Source organism: Colias eurytheme, chromosome 13, assembly GCF_061535395.1.
Source record: "Colias eurytheme isolate Ceu_HAF_F1 chromosome 13, ilColEury1 Martin Lab GWU primary, whole genome shotgun sequence".
Lineage (NCBI taxonomy): Eukaryota > Metazoa > Arthropoda > Insecta > Lepidoptera > Pieridae > Colias > Colias eurytheme.
This window is the reverse complement of record NC_142992.1, coordinates 5,538,967-5,560,132: the sequence shown is the minus strand read 5'-3', so window position 1 is coordinate 5,560,132 and position 21,166 is coordinate 5,538,967. Positions and strand designations below refer to the sequence as shown.

The following is a 21,166-nucleotide window of genomic DNA, read 5'->3' as shown; positions in this document are numbered from 1 at the left end:
AAATTACAAATAACTGGAATATGAAACTTATACAGTTTACTCTTATAAAGTATCAAATATTTCAAATCACGAAAACGACAGTATACGCACAATAATCTTTTTCTAATTCGTTTTTATTTTTGGGACGAGGAGCGATACACCCGTCCTTCCAAGAGCGCTTCTGAGCGCGGTCTGACGACCCGCGAGAGCAAAATGTATGAAGAAATCGACAAGTATTTTTAATTTAGCTTATAATTGAAATAAAATTTTGATTTAGATACAAAAAAATTATCTCAATCTATAAAGGACTATATATCCCTCAATAATTTATAGGTAAGAAGATAGATTAGGCTTTTAATTTTCTTAAAAGTGTACCGTTTTAGACCCCATTTTTTTGCATTTTATGCGATCATTGTGCTGGGAAAATCGTATTTCAGTGACAATTTTGTATGACGTCGTACAATTTTTATAAGATGATCGTAGAACTGAATATATTATCTTTAAATTAAGATATTACTTTGTTCTCACGTGTAAGTGCTTTGAGTTAAAATTGTACCGTAAAATAGCGGTTTTTGTTAAAAATCTGTTATAGCACCCTTAAGAAAAAACACTATTTTTAACGTTCATGATATTTTTGATGTCATTTTTGTTATTTAAACTAGTTAAAAAACAGTTTAAAAAAGTTCTGTCTTGGACGTCCGTGTGTCTGTATGTGCGGATCCTTTTTCTTGTTAACACGATAGCGACCGAAATACTTTACTAATCGAGTCTTTTTTTTTTCTCTTACGCTTGAGTATGCTCAGGAATAGAACCCTTTCATTTTTCAGGGTCTGATTCGATGTGGTTTAATTGTTATTAAATAAACAAAAATAATAATTAATAAATAATTATTAAAAAAAAATTATGAGGCGTGCACTTTTGGATTTTCCAAATTATTTTATATTGTTACCTACGTATTGTAACCTTTTATCCTGTTGTTTTATTATAATACTATTTTGTCGAGACACATGCTGAAAATAAGTGGAAAGATTTGAATTTGGGTGTCCTTATTTTATGTAATTTATAAACGAGAACCTGCTAAAAAGAGCAATTTTACTATTTTAATGGTCATTATTCTTTTAGATAGTATCATAGTAGGTACAGCCATATATAACTTTATGCTTTATGAGACAGTAGTTCAGTATTTGTAGAGTATACCTAGTAATAATTGAAGCATGTTTTCGATTATGAAGGGGTAGCTTCTAAATATTGGTAGTTTAAAATATTTTAACTCTTTATTATTTTATGGTGTTCGTCTTCAAAGTTTAAAGCCTTTGGAACCACCATAATTATGATATGATCACTATACGTAAAGCTAATGATAATCACAATAATTATTATAAAATTATAAAAAAATACGCGAATTGTCGAGTTTCTGAGTAGGCGAATCAAGATGGAAGACTCTCCTGAGTCTTACACCCCTTGTTCTCATACCTATTGTTAACATATCTGATATTCAATATTGTTGTATAATACGACCTATTTCGAAAATAACGATTGCCTCATTGGCTTTGTGAAGCGTTCATCGTACATAGATTGGGAAGCCTACGCCTAAAAGGTCGCATAATGTCATAGAATCTCCCTTCAAACGATTTGAATCTTTCCTCTGCCTAATAAATAATAATCGAGATACAGTAACGTTTTTAAAAACAATAATATGTACTGTAAATGTACGTTCTTAGTGGAGGCTCGCGTTTGTTCAGATTATACGGCATTTAGTGGTCAATATCTTTAGGTACATTTATCCCCCTGTAAAATAATGTCTTTCATACTTTATTTTACGAAAGACCATAACTGGCGTAAGTATCAATGCAATACTTACACCAGTATTCCATTACACGGTTTATTAGGGCTAAATTACAGGTACATATGTTTTTGTCGAGAAAAACTCCATTCTCCATTCAATTGTAACGCAATTTAAATATTATCTATATGAAGATCTTTTGACAGTAATTAATATGCACACTTCAAGATTGAAAACGCAGTCTCATTAACATGTAATCAACTTTATTCCCATGAAATGACTACATATACTGTTAAGTATAAATTGGATTACGTTATAGTTTATATAATTTCATCTTTTTGCAATTTAGACGAAGAAAGTGGATAATAGACATTCTGATAAGTACTCTCTATTTATGAGACTGTCCCTCATACTTTCTGAAAAATGTGTATTTAAGTAGGTAGGCCTATTGATACTTTTTGAACATCTATTGAAACATGATTAAAATGTTTGTATAGAATTTTTTAATTAACAAGACAATTATTATTAAAAAAACAAAATACCCGACTGCACACTAAAAAAATATTATTATGTCTTTATCCCGTGGGACTTTTAGGATAAAATGTATCCTATGACACTCCCGTAATCAAGACAAATCTAACGATACCTCATACATCAAAACCCATCAAGCCGTTTAGGCTACAGGTGGTCACAAAGGAAAAGACATACATACATACTTACATACACTCGAAAAACATTACCCTCCTTCTTTGGCAGTCGGGTAAAAAACGCTACTGTAATTTTACACATAGGCAATAATGTGTAGACTGTTTTTATTAATCGAGATTGTAATATATTGTATTTTCTTACAAAGTTGAAAAATAGAATCGTATTAACGTATATTTGTTCAACACAGACTAAAGAAGACTAAAACACAATATACCTTTAGACTATGTGACGATGATGATATAATTAATATATACTGAAATCTGAATAAACTATGAATATGTATAACAACAACAATGACAAAAGAGCCTCTTTATTTTATAAAAATATTATTTTAAAATTGGCAAATCATTCTGGTAACATCGTTGTTGAATGTGGGTCTCAAGAACCTACTAAGATAACTACACTTTTGAAATCGCACTTTGCAGATCACCGCAAAATATGAAAGATAAAAAAATTCGCAATAAACTGTGACGTTCTGTGTAAATGTACATATACTTTACAATTACAAAACAAAAAATAAAATGTTTTTTATTTTAATGTTATTTTTTTATCATAAATTATTACAAAAACAGTTATAGATATAATCTAATCTAATCGATGTATTTTGATATAATGAGAGTTATTAGTAAGACTAAACGTAGATAATAATCATAAAAAAATATCGTGTCTAAATTTAATGCGAAAAATAAAAAAAAACTACCTATACTTCGTAAGAAAAACTTTTGAATATAAAAAAATCTTCGCAAATCTTATTGTATAATATTTAAACTATCAACATTGTATTATTTTATACATCGATCATGCCTACAATTTATATTTTATAATGCATTGATGTAAAAAACACAATGTTTCCAGTATTTTAAACTTTCAGCTTATTGCAATCTGCAAATCTACTGCATCTTAAAATCAATTAAAGAGAGAACGGGATATGCATCATCTAGGTCAGTTGCACTGCATTGTGCAACTTAATTGCACTTAGATAAAAGAAACGACGTGCTAAAATTTGGCAAATTTCTTCATTGTGTGTAACAACGTGCGAAATGAGATCAAATCTGAGACGTTATGTGTTCCTCCGCGAACCGTTTAGCTTCTGACGAGCTTTCATCTCCGAAATATGAATTAATTATGTATTATTACTTGAGTTTTAAACAAAATAGCTGTTTATATGGCTAAGTAATTATATTAATTGTAATTACTATTTAATCTAACTATGAAGGATAGATTGTTTTTATTTATTTATTTATCGTTAGTGACGATTTAATTCAAAAACTGCTGGAACTTATTTTACTTTCAGAAAGCTTTCAGATATATTTCCGAAGTAATATTAAATATTTTTTTTTTAGTATATAGCCTAGCTTATTTTAAGACAAAGAAGGTAAAATAAATAAATAAAAATAGCAAATCATCCTCATATTAAAAAACCATGAAACTGACATTTCACGCATTTTGTGAACGTACATTTTGTTAGGTTTCTATACTGATTTGACGAATTCTGTTCCCATACAATTTTTTTACCTTATATTTGCTTTATTAGTACATACGGTAATAATGCCTACTTATGAAACATCATCATCGCTTTAGATTTCAATTTCAATCAGTTTATTACAAAGCTTTTGGTCAAAATTAACAAATTCTTCTTCTATACTAGAGAAATTATGTTTAAATAAATATTTGATAACACCTTAATTAATTCTACGTAAGAATGTATCTTCGATAGGTATATCTATACTAATATTATAAAGTTGAAGAGTTTGTTTGTTTGAACGCGCTAATGTCAGGAACTATTGGTCCGTTTTGAAAAATTCTTTCGGTGCTAGATAGCCCATTTATTGAGGAAGGCTATAGGCTATATATCAACACGCTAAGACCAACAGGAGAGGAGCACTGCGGGTAAAACCGTAGAGCACAGCTAGTAATTAGTAAGTACATAAACTATAAAAAAATAGTGTGTGAAAACTAACAGTACCGTTAAAATGTTCGATCGTATCTCATCGGATTCGAACTTTGAACAATGACCTGTCATTTTCTCAACACCATAACATCATGGTCATGGAGATACAAATCTCTTTACGTAATTGTTTGTCTTACATCTTAACAACATTGAAACATGAATGATTTTGTAACGGTAATTATAGATGATTTATAAATTATTTACTAATAAAATTCGTCGTTAGTGCTTCTATTTTTCATGTTTATATAATCAGGCGTGAGACAAATGTCTAACGTCTTGATTATCAAAGTTACGAAAATATTATAATTTCTATCGTTTATTATTCATAATGAAGGCTGCTTTGTTTTAAGTATACGATGTATAAAATAACTCTTTATCCCACTTAGGTACTCTCTAAGAAGATTTTAATAGAAACTCGGTCGAACGATTTCTTTGTTTCAAGCTAACCTAGATAAAAATTTCTAATTTCTTAAGCATCATAAAGTAAAACCTGACTCAATTTCGATACACAGGACTTAACCGCTTGCAAAATTTTTTAATCTGCCATAAAATGTATTTCGTATTCATTGAACACAATAGAATTGGTCTACTTACGTTACGTTTTAAGTAGTTTTTAGCTCATCAGAATTATAAGTGTTATACTTGAACAGTATCGCACCCAAATTATAGCATTATTATAGAAAAAGAGGAACATGCAATTTTTTTATTTAGTAGTAATAAAATCAATTAGTGTAATCAATAATAATATGCCATACATTTTCCTTATTACTTTTGTTCATAAAGCAAAACACACACGAAATAATAAAAGTCATTCACGCGTTATCATATTAGATGTTTGCGTATTAATATTGTACATTATAATATATACGTCACGTCTTGTATCGACGTCCCTAGAGGTACCCAAACCACGCTTGACTCAATAGACGTTACAAAACAACGCCCATGGAATCAATTCAAGTTTATATAATTGTTTAAAATTAAGAGCATCCGCTTAAAACTTTAGATGGTTGTTAACTGTTCAATATTAAGGAAAATTCAATACCCGATTATTAGTTGAATATTCGAAGGTTTTAATTAAATTTGTGATGTTATACAATATAAACTTAGTATGATCAGTAATGGGTTGTACCTACATAAAAACTAAGCAACGTTGAAGATCAAAGTGTGCACAACAAATAATTTTGTATTTAAGGATCGTATTAATCTTATAATCCATTTTCGAAGGGCTCCCGAATAAACAAAAGCTTCCTGTTCAAACAAACAACACTGGGAGGTAATGTTTTGAGTAAACCTTATAAAAGGGTTTTAATGAATTAGTACCTACATAAATCGTTCTTCGCAGCTTGAAGTGTGATAATATGTTATTATGACCAATGGACCTAATTTAACCGCTCTGAATATCGTCGGAGGTTCATAATTCGTAGCGTATTTTTTATTCTGCCGGTAAGTATCAGAACCGCCTTGGTTCTTACTAAGAATGCTCGCGCTAGTACCTACGAAGGCATGTGAAAAATTTCAAATGTATGGTGCCGGCTTTCACATACATAGGAAAATTACTCAAGGTCTGTAAAGATTATGTAAATATAGTAATAATTTTTATTGTAGCAGGTACCAATGAAAAATAATATTTTAATACTCGACACTCGTATTACCGGAGTCCATTAATTTAGACTTGGATGATCTATAATATTGGTCTTATGATAGTAAATCTTACCTAATATTATAGGTAGTTAAGTGACATAAAATAAACATGTAGTTGTCTGTTGTATTGCAAATTGTGTCAGTAATAAAAAGGTATACATCAATGGTTATGTAAGGTGAAGTCGTTATCTGAGGAAGTGACATAATTTAATGCAATCATTTATACCTAATACCCAATCTGTCAGAGCCTCTATTAATAGTATATTTAATGCATCACTAATTTGTGAATTAATGTATAAAATTTACATTTTGATGTGTGACGCCTAATTAGTTATATCTTTCTAGCGTTATTTTATAGAAATTGAATTCCGTACATTTATCATTTTTTAAAAGTAAATATTATTTTATGTTATAAAAAATATTTTTTGGTTTTTTTTTTTCGTTTCCATTGAATTTAATTTTGCCATTTGTGTTCATATTAACATCGCTATCATTAATTGTAGTCGCCTGTTCATTTTAAAAGGCAAATTTTTGTTAAGTAGAATACATATTATTGCAGCTACAATAAATGCCATTAAAAAAAAGAATTTAATTTCAGGTTCGCTAACAAAATAAGTAAGTACATTAACTCAAATATTATTCCCGTCTTTCGATTGGTAATCTTAGTGATGAGCTAAATACTGAAATACAACTTAACATTCTGAAACCCACTAGAAACTGTTAGTAAATAGCTTAATGAAAATAACTTTGAAAGTTGATCCCGGTCAAACTTCAAGTATTTGAAGATATATTAGCTTTTATTAATTTTCAAAATACATGTGTGCGTGTGTTCATTTTCAAGCATGCGTGCTTGTGTGCGCGAGGCTTGTACACTGTGTCTGTGTTGAAATTCAGCCTACCTTTCCATGTGTGCGAAGGGAGTATGTATGTTTGAGTGTGTGTAAATTTTTCTGCTTCGTTCAACTTATAAACTACTACTCACTGCCTCATGAACCAAATCGGTCGGTTCGACATAGTTTGCAGCGGCGAAGGAGCGGGAGCGGGGCGGATTTCTCTTAGTATAATGGCAGTGATTCGCTTGACAGCTTTTGCGCTGAACGCCAGTATGACGCCAGCAGCTAGCACGCAAATACCGCCATAGAGGGCCCACAGCATCTGCCACATGGTAATGTTTAAGAAGACAGAATATTAAAGAATCGAACGGTTGAGAAAAACGCAACTCAATAGCGGTAATATTATTTGGAAATATGATGAGACCAATGGGCAAAAAGCCTAGCTCTATAGACGCTACAGCTCTATAGACGCTTCTTTTTTTCAATATTTTGATAATTTTAATATTAATATCATGCTCTTCCTGTGCAGGTTACTCGAAGAGAAGTCAATCTTCGAAGTCCGAAGTTGAATTTCCTAAAACTTTTCCTATCCAGATTACTTTAAGTGATATTATGTGTGAATAGATAGTGTGACCGCCCTAATCACTTTATCTACAACCTATTTAAGGTTGAACATATGGTGCGTCTAATTAATCCTAATTCCTTTCTGTTAAGCGGCTTGTGTTTTGGGACGTCTATTTGCACTTAAGTATGTTTCGGATATTTAGATGGTAGCTTAAAAATACTTACATATGAACTAAACGGTGAACCTTTAGCTTTCGATGGGTCTAAAAATGAAGAAGACATTGATTTAAAATTAAAGATACTCCACATTTATCCGATAAACTCAATTTAACAAAACCAACTGTTATCATGTTAATGAAGCGTCATAGTTATAAATCAGCGTAATACAGCAATGTATTTATAAAGCTAAATAGTTAATACAAGCTACCAACCATAAGCTGTAACATTTCCAGCGGGTCCTATACAACCTCGTTCATCAATTAGACTCACTCGCGCCAAGAGCTTTACATCGAGTACTAGCGTCGTTTTCTTCTTATCAGCTCGTGCGATGTTCTTCTCATTAATAGGTAGGATAAGCCATCGCACCCCTTCAGGCACGGCAACGAAGCCTTTTGCTTCTTCGCGCCTGGTTATGGTGTTTGCGAACCAGGGAGCTGGGTGCGCGTCGGACACCATTTGTTTACCTAAGCTGAAAATGTTTATTGGTTACGCAAGAAATATGGCAAACTTTAAAATCTATAGAAATATTATTTGTTAATTTCGAAGTTTTTAATAACAGGTTGGAAGGGAACAAAGAATTTTTAAAGAGGAGCAAATCAAATTACATTTTCCCAAGGTTCAAAATCATACAGAACTGTATTCCAGTTCACATGATTTTGGAATGGAATAACAGTTATAACAAGATAGTAAATAGTGATATTGATGGTTTAGATTTGTTAGAGTTTGAATTCACAATGGTCATAGCAATGCAGCCAATCTTATGCAATGCTTATCAGCATGACAACTGACAAGCGGGAACTGACACGCTATCATTAAATCAGCTTTATGCATTACGAGGGTCTTTGACCCTTCGAATTCTTGAAGATTACAACATGATTGATAAGTACAATAATTATGTGGAAAGTGTATAGAACAATGCTTCAGATGACTTATAGGCATATGATGTACTTTTAAGGTTCGTGGTAACATTCCTATTATTTGAGGTATTTCAAGTCCAGTTAATGACAAAGCAAAATAATATCTTATAATATGAAAAGAACGATAATCTATAAAAACCAACCTTCTAAAGTTTTCTTCATTAAACTGCAAATTCGTGTATCATGGTAACAAAACAAAATTGCACATTTACGATACCAGGAAGGTGCAGAAAAAGTTCTGTTGCACGTAATTTCGCAGTTAGAAGTGCGTAAGCATTTTCATTGCTAATAAAATCTAGAATAATAAATTAGTCCGAGCTATTAAAACAGCAATAAATGCTTAAGCATGCTATTCTTTATGACTTGCCTTTCTTCATGTTGATTATCCCTAATGGTAAGTGACATTTTTTAAGGTGTGTTAAGGTGTTTTAAGGTATGTTTCCAAACAGTTATGTTACATTTTATCATTTTAATAATTGCAGATGTTATCTAAATTAATCAATATTTATTTAAAATAAATTAGGAACATTGATTTGTAGCTTTTTCTTAATTTTACAAAAGCTCCTACAGATTATGAACTATTTAAAAATTTGCCTTTGTCATTGTTTGGATCGCATATATATTTAACATAAAAAATGTACACTGAAACTATGATTATGAAGAATAACATAAGCAACGTTGAAATTAACAGGACTCCTATGTATTTTCTAGGAATCGCTGCCAAGTGACAAAAAAAACCCAATTTGTCAAGATATAATAACTAACCTTATAATATAGGCCTGTTTCCTCAGCCTGGGCGGGAGTCTGAGCGGTTCATTAGGAGCTGGTAAAGTCCAAGACACGTTGACCATCAGCTCTCCCATGAATGAGAACATATCAGCAGACACTTGTGGTACGGGCAGTCGAGGTGCGTGTGCGCAGGAGCATACTCCCAAAACACATTCTGGTAACAAAATGACACCCATAATAAATGTTTGCGAAATTTTTAAGAATATAGTCGTAAGGGAGGATTTGCTCCCTGCTCCTGTGATTTGGGTTTGATCTCTGAGGAGGTTTTTTGTGGGTTAGAATCCTATATGCCCTGCTTTTCCTCAAAAAGACAAAGTCATTGTCGAAGATTTCCGCCCAGTTAACAAAAAAAGCAGGATGTGCACCCTTGTAATTCATAGTATAATCGTAGCTAAATAACCAACAATCTCAGTCAAATTTTTCTACTCTCCCTAGAGTTTTGAAGTATCTGTAGAGACACTTCACAGTAGTGAGTGTTTCTAGGAGGACTTGAGGGCTTACAAAGAGGTGCTACAAAGAAGAAAAATAAAATTCTAACGGGCTCGTCTCACTGTTTTATTTATACAATATATATTTTATAAATACTATCTGCTGAAACTTATTTTAAAGCTTCTGCTGAATCTGTTTTAAACGCTCTACATTTTTAAAATACTTTTTACTATTGACGAAAAATTTAAGGATATTTTCAATAAGTTTACTGACGATCTCTGTTGGTTGTTAGTTGAAGATTATTGCAGGTTTTTAAACATTTTATTACAGTAGAAATGTTTGCATCTTGACGCAATTTGTGATTTCTAGGTGTAAATAGGAAATATTTTTCATTGATATTAATAACTTTTTTATAATATTTACTTGACAAACTTTAACTTAACTTTTTTATAATATTTACTTGACAAACTTTTTTATAATATTTACTTGAAGTATTGTTAATAACTACGTAAAAGAAAACCTATTTTTTTATTAAATAAAATATTTTTAGACAATACTGGTGGCGAGATAGAAGAAATTTTCTAAAATTTGTAAATCGTTAAGAAATAATAGTCTAAGAAACATATACCGAATTCCTCAAAAACATAACACCGTAATAAATAAAAATAATGATTTGTGATACCTGAAATGTAATATGTATAATTTACAACTCTACCTTTTATTTGAAGTTACTAAGTGCTTTCGAGATTTTCACAAATTTAACAATGCAAGGAACTATCAAAACAAACATTAATCCAGCTATAACACAGCCGTAATGGTGTTTTTACGTCCCGTAAAACCGCATTGAATACTTTGAATAAATTATAGTCAGTTTCACCAACACTGGAAGCTTTTATTATCTATTTTTGGGTTATTTCTGAGCACGGGGTAGTTGGAGCTATGTTTTATGTAACAATAATGATTTATTTGGCAGATCTCATTATAGATTTATGTAGTTCAGTGAAATGGACGTAATATAATGATGGCTTGACCTTAATCAGGGAGCTAAGTATAGATTCTTGGGTTATTTATGATTTTGTTGTACTGGTATTCTATACAAAATAAATATACTACCTATCGTTATCTCACTATTATTATCATTCTATGAACACTTATCAATAAATTACTATTAATAAATTGTTCTCTTTATCAGTTTATCGGAATTCACTATTAGTTTGTGTATCAAATTATAGTATTAGTAATAGGTACATGTTCTAGCACAGATATTATCTTTTAAGTTTTCGGTAGATTCGTTGAAATTGTTGTTGTTTCAATAGATTCTGCAAAAATGTTATGTGTCACATAAAATATATGTACTCGATTCGTGGAAATAAGCTTTTCTGAAACCAGGATAAAAGGAAGCTTACCTATGTCTTATTTACAAAATGACCAATAGTAAACAATTTTTCTATCTTTAGGTATAAAGGATGGTCATTTTGACGAATGAAATTTATTTATATGAAATTATTATTTTTTTTAATTAAAGTTTTACACATTTAAGTAAGGAAGTTTTCATCTATTGCCTATGGCTGATGTCAAAATTTAAAACATACCTAAGCTTTGGAATTCTAACAATGAAACTATTATATGTAATATGGGCTCTATTATGTAAATAAGGGTATAAAGTTGTTATTTACATTAATTTTGATATCATAATTGCCCTGGGAAAACGTAAATAGTTATCTTATGTATTCAAATATAAAACCCTCAATTCAGAATATTTTAAAGAAAATTATACAGCTTTCTTTTTCCCTCAAAATTATTTTTAGATTTTATTCTTTACAATATTCAGCTTTCATACTTTCAATATAATTTTCGAAAGATCTGTCCAGATTTTATTAAGTACGTTTATAATATTTTATTGAAATAACATTAAATTGATTTAATATAATTATTGCCACTAGAAGAAAAATGCCTTTTTCCTACCTGTACCTTTTTATATTAGAGCTCTGAATATAATATCAAGAGCACTTAATAATATTGCTTTTTATATACCTAGACATTATTTATTTAGGTCTAATTATGTGTATCATTAGACCTAAATAAATAATGTCTAGGTATACATATATACTTACATGGTAAATACATGTATTTGAATATATGTATTTACCATGTAAGTATATGATCTTGAATAAATTGTGAATAAAAAAAAATGTGTGCGTGTACTAGTGTACACGTAAGAAGTGAAACTTCTTTATGACCTTATTTTTCAAAAAATAATTTACTATATGCAACTTTACAGAAATACGTCGAATCACGCGTGGTAGGGATATGAAAAAGATAGCGCGTAACGGAAAAATATCACGCGTAACGAAAAAATGTTACACTAAAAAATTTTTCCAACCCCGATAAAGAAGTTTCACATCAGTAAAGTTGAGTCTATTTAACGCTTTTTAACGTAAATTTTCAATCATTGAATGAATGAAAGTATGAACAACCATTATTTGTTATTTTTAACTGACAGTTAAACAGATTCTATCAAGAAAGAGGTATAGAAGAGATAGGTGAGTTCGTTCCTACCAAAGGCTCCTTTGCTATAGGTAGGTACCTACTTAGATCTAATATCATAATAAGCATTTAGCTACTATCATATTGTATTCTGTGTCAAAATGTAAAGTTATTTTTTTACCAAAGTAGGCAGATTCAATATACAAGTCGACACGTGTCACTAAAACAAACGACCATGAGACGACATCTAAAAAATTTAGCTGTCACTTGTATCTAAGAATATTTCCGACTACCGGATATTACTTTTCCATTTCAAATAGTACATATAATTTATTATTTATTATGAGTTCATGTTATCTTCACGATCTTATTTATTTAGGTAGATATATATATTATATTGTATGTCAAAGAAAGTAAAATTAATTTCGTTTTATACCGTAACGCAGTTTTTCATTAATATATCTTATTGACTGGACTGGATGCATTTTCAAGAACTTTTCCTTTTAGTGTACTATTTACCAATATTTATGTATAAGAAAATAATCAAATAAGATTCAAAACTATTCATTCTTCATTCATTGTTTCCATTCCTCAGAAGTCAGAATTAGAAATATAAAGAAGACAATTATCGAATGGTTATCATTTACTCTCTTCTTTGAATAACATATACTCAATTGTGATTCCATTCTTATTTTTATATTTTAAAATACGAGAAAAACATTAATGGTTGATAAAACAAGCAATGCTATAATTATTTTCAAAGTCAAAGGTCTCTAGTATATAATATAGTTGGAAAATAATATTATTGTCTCTTTCTAAGGTTAATTTAATTGGGAGCCAGTAAACAAAGCTAATTGGCTTAAGTATTTTTTATCCTTGGCTTACTCTTGGTTTTTCTCTATACTTACGTTCAGATCAATCGTCGAAATATAAAAAGATAATGGTCGAAATATAACCCTCTTATTTATTTTGTACACAGTTGAATATCTAAATTATAAATCTATACATATAATAAAATCGTAGGAAAGTCAAAACTGTACATTGAATATTTTTTTAAAAGAATACATAATCCATGATCTATAATCGATATAGAAGCCAAAAATATAGTTTTTAGAATTTTTGTCTGTTTGTCTGTTTGTCTGTTTGTCTGTTTGTCTGTATGTTTGACCGAGCTAATCTCGAAAAGTACTGCATAGATTTACTTCAAATTTTGCATGAATATTCCTTAGAGGTCGGGTGAGGATAGTTTAAACATATTATCATGATATCACCTTCGGGGGAGGAGCTGTGAGTACATATAATAAAATCGTAGGAAAGTCAAAACTGTACATTGAATATTTTTTTAAAAGAATACATAATCCATGATCTATAATCGATATAGAAGCCAAAAATATAGTTTTTAGAATTTTTGTCTGTTTGTCTGTTTGTCTGTTTGTCTGTTTGTCTGTATGTTTGACCGAGCTAATCTCGAAAAGTACTGCATAGATTTACTTCAAATTTTGCATGAATATTCCTTAGAGGTCGGGTGAGGATAGTTTAAACATATTATCATGATATCACCTTCGGGGGAGGAGCTGTGAGCCTTTATTTTTCTTACATATTCCGTGTACTACGACAGCGTACAATCTAAAGACTCATGTTTAAATGTTGGTTTCGAGTAAGCCATGCTATTATCTAGCTTTACAAAATAAAAACTATGTCATTTACGTAATTTGGGCAGAGAAACAGTTAAATGAATCTTAGCAGTATAAAGACAAATTTGAAACAGCGCCATCTATGAAGTGTTATAAAAATCAAACACACGTTAACTATTGGAAATTAATAATCAATTGACGCATATATAAATGTTGTTTGACAATATCTAGATTGACACTATAAAAATTATGCCATTTAAGTAACTTGGGAAGAGAAACATAGTTTAAAGAATGTAAGTTGTATAATGTTAATTTTGTAACAGCGCCATCTATAAGATTTCGTAAAAATCAAATCAATTTAGATGTTAACACTACTGAATACACAGTTGGAAATTAATAATTTAAATATAATTATGTTATTTATTTAACTCTTTAGCCCATATCTTCCCTTCCCTATAAGGTATATTTCGTGTAAATAATAAATATACTACATTTTTTAAAGTGAGGGTAGATGTTTATTATTTTAAGTAAAACTAGACACCATTATCTAAAGTTAGTTAATCTAATATTGATTGCGTTCATTAGTTACAATTTTAAAAATCTTCGTATTTTATAAATTTACTAGCTTACCGCCCGCGGGTTCGTCCGCTTTGTCTAAAACCTAATAAATTATATTATACTAAAACCTTCCTCTTGAATCAGTCTATCTATTAAAAAAACCGCATCAAAATCCGTTGCGATGTTTTAAAGATTTAAGCATACAAAGGGACATAGGGACAGAGAAAGCGACTTTTTTTATACTATGTAGTGATATTTATAAAGCAATTGAATGCCATAAAACCAAAAATATCAAATGCAATCTTCGTGTTTTGTGAATTTTCACCATCATGCGTTCCCACAAAAAGTAAGTTGTTACTTATAGGTATTTATTTTTTATAATGATAGCAATTCATGTTTTTTGTTGGTAGGTATTATATTACACTTTTAGAATGAAATAATAAAATGATGAATTCTTTTATTATTTTGAGGTGCATTGGGAACAGTAGTTTTTGATAAAATTTTATTTGTAAGTAGCTTTTTTTATAGATTTACAGTTAACTTTTGATTTTGTTATTTACAGATTCAATGCTCATAAAATTATATCGCCTTTGGAAGACGATTTCTGCTGATATTTTTACAACACCACTTGAAAATTGATGATTTGATGGTAAAGATAGTAGCAGCGAGGATTAAGTGGAAATTAGTAATCATCCGCTTCGTCAATTTTTGACTGAAGTTAATGTCCAACGTCCAATGGTTCAATCATTGGAAGTATCTCGGGAAATTTTGGAGGATATTTTTCAGGAAGGAGAGGAGGGGCAGCCAACCACATATCAAACGACTACGTTTTAGTACCGAAAAAAATGTTATTCCAAATAAATTTTGCACTCACAACTGTACAAGTAATGTTTTTATTTTGACTTTGCGGTTATCTGATTATAATATTTATCGTTATGGCTATCGAGGTACCGACCGTACTGGGATCAGAGTACATGATACAGTTCATCATCCAGGATTGCTAAGAGCATTTTAACACTGAAAAAGATGTTTTCTTTGAATCGTAGTTGCTTCATTTATTTATTTTTATTCATTTTACATAATATGTTTTATATTTTATAAAGATAATATCATTTTCATTATTTAAGTAGATAAAATAAATTATGTAACGGTTTTATAAGAAAACACAGTATATTTATTAGGCGACGGTGATTTCTTCCAGGCAAAAGATATTCATCAGCTCAATAAAATTGAATAGTATGTTGTTAGTTATTCTTTAGATTCACAATTATTGTAATGAGCATTTCCGCAAGCAAGTTGTATCGTAGTTTAGATATATCATAGTTTTGACATATTAAAGTTCCAACAAAACCCTCAAATTTTTGAGCAGGGTTGAGCAAGATAATTTGAAAAATGTGCCGTGTTAAGTATTATAGAAAAGGTTAGTTCGTTGGTAATTATTATTTCTTCTTCATTTACATGTTGTTAGTAAAAATAAACTTTGACTAACAGTCAAAGTATATTTTAACTAATACTACTTAATATCTATTATACCTACTTATGTTCAGTATTTATCTGTTTTATTCATCATCATCAGCCCATATACGTTCCCACTGCTGGGACACGGGCCTCCTATGAGGGTACAGGCCATAATCCACCACGCTGGCCAAGTGCGTGTTGGCGGATGACACATGTCATCGAACTTTTTAATTCTTCGACATGTCGGTTTCCTCACGATGTTTTCCTTCACCGTTCGAGCAGTGGTGATGTTACAACATGCGCAGATAAATTGAAAAATCAATTTATTTCCTGCGCGCTCGCCTGGTCTCGAACCCCGGACTTATCGATTCGAAGTCCGAGGTCTCACCACTGAGCCACCACTGCTTATCTGTATTATTATTGCTTGGTAATTAATATATTTTCATGTCGTATACCTAATTATAAACATAAGTTTGATGTGTAATTAGCTGGATTTATTTTTACACACTCACAGGCTTATATTTTATCTTAAAAGAGTGTTAATAGTGTAAATCATGATATTTTTTCACAATTAATAATAATCCTTTTTTCTAATGGTGTTGGCATTAAATTAAACCGCGCTGTCGTTTCGTTCACAAAAAGTGATGTTATGAGGAGCATATTCGGTCCTCATATCATAAAAAATCTGTGCGAAAACAATAAACACGTGTGAGGCCCTCACGGCAGATCGGGGCGGTCTGACGCGAAGTGGGGACAGCGTTGTCACTGTATCGCTCTTGCCACGCTGTTCAACAGACTTATTCGATAGTTCAGTTTTTTTGTTAAGACCGCTGTGACAACCAACCCGTGAGACAACCAAACCCGGTCTCCCCATACTATCCCGTGAGACCGAAACCTTCACTGAGAGGGTATGACGTCTCACAGCTGATCGCAAACGGCATATTGTACTATCCCGTGAGACCGAAACCCTCACTGAGAGGGAATTACGTCTCACTACTGATCACGACAGTCATATTTTATCTCGAGAATCTGAAACTTTACTCAATATGAAGACCGTTTGACAAATGATAGGGTGCATCATAATATTATTCGATCTCTTGAAGATGAACATGAGTATAAGCAATGACTAGAGTAGGGACGCGAATATTACAATTATATGAGACAAGAACGATTAATAAGTTTGTTTAATGAAAGATTAAGAATTGAAACTATTCGGTCTCTGGAAACGGACGAATAGCGAGAGGCCCGTCTTACTGCAGACAGATTTCGTCATAGTCTTAATGACTTGAGGTAAACAATCTACGAATTCGGTGGTGTGGTCTGATAAATATAAAAGTGGGTTTGCTTATAACCTCACAATTGATTACAGATCATCTTCTGTAAAGGCGTAGTATGTTCTTTTTGTAATGCTTTAAAGTGTAGTAAGGAGTCGGCTTTCATTTGAAGATACAACGGAACCTTTGAAATCACTACTTTTAGAGGAACATACTGTGCAATGTAAACTGTTATTAGACAATATTCGCTCTTATAGTAGCGCGTTTCAAATGATCCTTTGGTGCTCAATAATTATCAGAAGGTCCGTTCATGCTTACTTTTAAGATACAAGGTCAAGTTTACCATTTGATAGGATCCCTTTTGCCTGTAGGCCAACCTAAGTTTGTTTAAATAGGGTAAAAGTGGGATAGATGCCCCACTTTTTGAAATAGCCTCATAATTTTAAAAACATGAATCTTATACGAACACTTTGTATGAATATAGCTAGGTTAATTATCTGTTTTGAATTACTATATATATTTTTTATCCTATCATTTATAGATAATGTGTAATAAACATTTTTGTAGAACACCTTTTTTGAGGATAGATGCCTGCAGAGTGGGATAGATGCCTTACATACTCTATAAACGCGAAATCTAATAAAATTTATATGATAAACCAGCAAATGTCATGTTAACATAGTTGTTCTGTTGTCCAAGAATATACTTGCGCTCGCACTCCTTCTTTTCTTTTGTATTTTCGTGGCGTGGTTCTCCTACAATCAGTATAAGGGCAGATCATTAATAAGTAAGTATACATAACAAAAAAAAGCAAATTAAACGAGTAAAATCGGTTAACATAGAGAAAACCTCTGGCGCAATCAGGTAAAAATATAAACGGTACCTGTGATTATCGATGATAACATATACATAATATGTATTGAGGGATAGATGCCCTTAGAGGCCCCTAAGGGCATCTATCCCTCGAAAAAAAAGGGGCAACTATACTTTTTGATAAGGATAGCTGCCCCAGTATTTTTTTTATTAAATAAAAACAAAAGAGCCACTATTTTCACTTAGATTTGTAATTAATGAACCAGTGTATAGACATAATAAGAAATATAGTGAAATTTATTAATGCTTATAAAGTTATGCAAAGGCAAATATCAACCTTTTTAAATTTTAACGTGTTCGTGAAGTTCGCCGCGACAACACGCACTAGCGAAACACGTATTCACCAAACAACAGCTCATGCGTACCCGAGGTGCGGGGTGATAGGAGCTCCTATTTAAATCATTAATTCGTAGTCACGACTCTGGGAAATGAGGTTTTTTGAAAATGAGGCATCTATCCCGGTGCGGCATCTATCCCACTTTTACCCTATATTTTGTATTCGACTACAACGAATAGTGGAATACAAGAAATCAATATTTCTCAAATTTAAAACTGAACTCATTTCACAATTTTAGAACAGGTTAATTCGTATGTATGCAGTTTTAAATCGACATTAGAAGCTTTTCCTCAAGATGGTGATATCGGCACTCAGGAACTCCCTGGACGTGTTATAACGCCCAGGCCACAGTATTACAAATTTTTCCTAAAATAGAGCAACGAATGTATTTTCGCATAGCAACGGAGGGGAACTCGCGGGGGGTCAAGTCACGCGTCACGCGGGCCACTTACCACAAACATGTTTAGTTTGTGGTACCGAGCGCGAAAGAAAGTCATCGTGTTTTTAGTAAAGTTACTATGTTAACTAACGTAATTTAATACTTAAGTACATATTCTATAATGGTGTGCTCAAACTGTTAATCTAAGTTTAATTTAGATTATTATATTTTGATACTAAGTAATGTAGAATTTAAATCACATTCATTCATGTTTTCTTCAGATTTTAAGATTTTCTTATCAGAGTGTTCAATTTTAATTTAAGTAGTTAAATTTTATAAGAGACAATAATTAAGAACATTCAAAAATAAAGTGTCACGTATTTTTTTTAAACGACGAATGACGAAAAACGACTTAATCGCGGACGAAGTCGCGGGCAACAGCTAGTCTCCAATATAATTGATTATCCTGATAATGATTGATTATATTATATGAGCATCGAAGAGTTATTTTTGTCAATATACTGTGAAAAACAGAAATCAAACTATAGCTTCGAAGACATCATCAAAGTTTAAACATTATAATTTTAAAGCAAATATTTATAATGCATATTCTTCACTATAACATCACGATAAACTTTATGAGCGGAGAATCAGTTTAAAAATGTGACAAATGACCTGTAGTTAGTAGGTACTGTTACTTTTAAACTTAGTTTAATTTAACTAAATATTATTTAATATTAAAATAATGATGAATGACTATTATTGATCAGCAATAATAGTCATACAAAGATATGTAAAGAGTGTGTAGTTTAAGATCTTTTTAAATATCTTATCAATTCCGCAAGCTCTGGCCTCTGACTGCAGTTAGTAATTAATATAAATAAAACTCATTGCAATATATAATTTTAAAATTAGCCTTTTATCCTTTGAAACATTAATAAAAACGCGTTATATATAATTTTAGAAGATTTATTACTATCACTTTTCGGATTTAAAATTTTACAGCATGCACGAACTCTTTGAAGAAAACTCAATTTTCATGTGTAAAAAATTACACACGGCAGCTCCGGTATGAATCCGAATTACCTAACAACCTAAAGTATAAATAAACGTGTAAATCCAAATTTTCGACGTTATAGCCAATAAATTTCCGTTCAAGTTTAAACATTAGTTAAAATACATTCGCGATAAGTGCACTTCTATATATAAGTCGAGCATTCATAAATCAGCACCTCCTAAATGCGTATTTATACAAAAAACTCTTCGCGAAATGCGATGCGATTTGTTGAGATTATCGAATTATTTTCAAAATTAATGATGCTTTCGAAATCAGGTCCTTGAGGCTGCAGTTTTGCAGTGTACATCATGTAAATTTTAAAACGGAATTAAGACGCTTAAAGCTATGTGTCGCTTAGTATAAGTTAATTTATCCTACAGTTAAACAGAAATTGTTTTGTTTATAAATTATTGTATACGAAAATTACTATAAACCTCAGTGGTCTTTTTACAACTGTACACTAATAATATGTCTGTAAACGTTTTTGTTTTTGATAATAAATACAAAAAAACATTTTGTCTTTAATAAGGAACTATTTAAACTTTCTAATTTAATGACAAATAAACAGAATTAACTCACTATTAATTTATATCGTGAAGCAGTTAAAATCTATAAATTCCGTCATAAAACACTTGGAAAGTGCTTTCTTTCCGAATGCTAGTATGAACATTATACTTAATGTTTTTTTTTTCAATCATTTATTCAAGGCTTTTGAACGAATGTTCATGGCAGCCCCATTGTAACAATCAACTTACAAACTAAACACAAATTAATAAACATAATATATATCTAAATAACAATGAGAACGCCTAGGAGCCAGCGCTATACGTTGAAAGAAAATCTCCCACCATGCCATACACCAACCCTGCCTCCTCCGAGATACTTAATGTTGAAAAATCTATTTCCATATTTTCCACGCATAATTATTATATTCATAATGTATATTGTTTTCGTTATAAAATCGTTTAACTACACATTCCGTCATTGGATGTTTAATAATTTTATTGCAAATTGAGTTGAGAACATAAATCTACAGTTATTAAATATTTATTACGTAGTAATTTTACGGACTTTTTGTTCAGTGTAAACGCGATGTTGTAATAAAAGTTTCACGAACAGTTAAAACTAGTTATAAATAGCAAGAAAACTATTAACTGCAGATGTAATGTTTATGTGAAATTCTTGCAGATATTTCCTGAATAAAAACGGATGTACGAAACAATTATTCTTTGATCAATTATTGTGTGATTCGTGTTATTGAATTATCTTTTGGATTTTCCTCTTGATGTATTTACT

At 31.0% G+C, this 21,166-nt stretch overlaps 1 protein-coding gene across 2 annotated transcripts in view; it reads right to left on the bottom strand.

Moving 5' to 3' along the window:
* Positions 1-21,166, bottom strand: part of LOC149903384 (uncharacterized) — a 132,887-nt gene that overhangs the window by 84,485 nt on the left and 27,236 nt on the right. For both annotated transcript variants that reach the window (XM_090108663.1, XM_090108664.1), the window contains exons 5-8: positions 9,361-9,538; positions 7,891-8,147; positions 7,685-7,722; positions 7,045-7,217 (exon numbers count right to left, since the gene is read on the bottom strand). In XM_090108663.1, the coding sequence (XP_089964789.1) occupies positions 7,045-7,217; positions 7,685-7,722; positions 7,891-8,147; positions 9,361-9,538 (646 nt within the window). The remainder of the gene's footprint in view (positions 1-7,044; positions 7,218-7,684; positions 7,723-7,890; positions 8,148-9,360; positions 9,539-21,166) is intronic.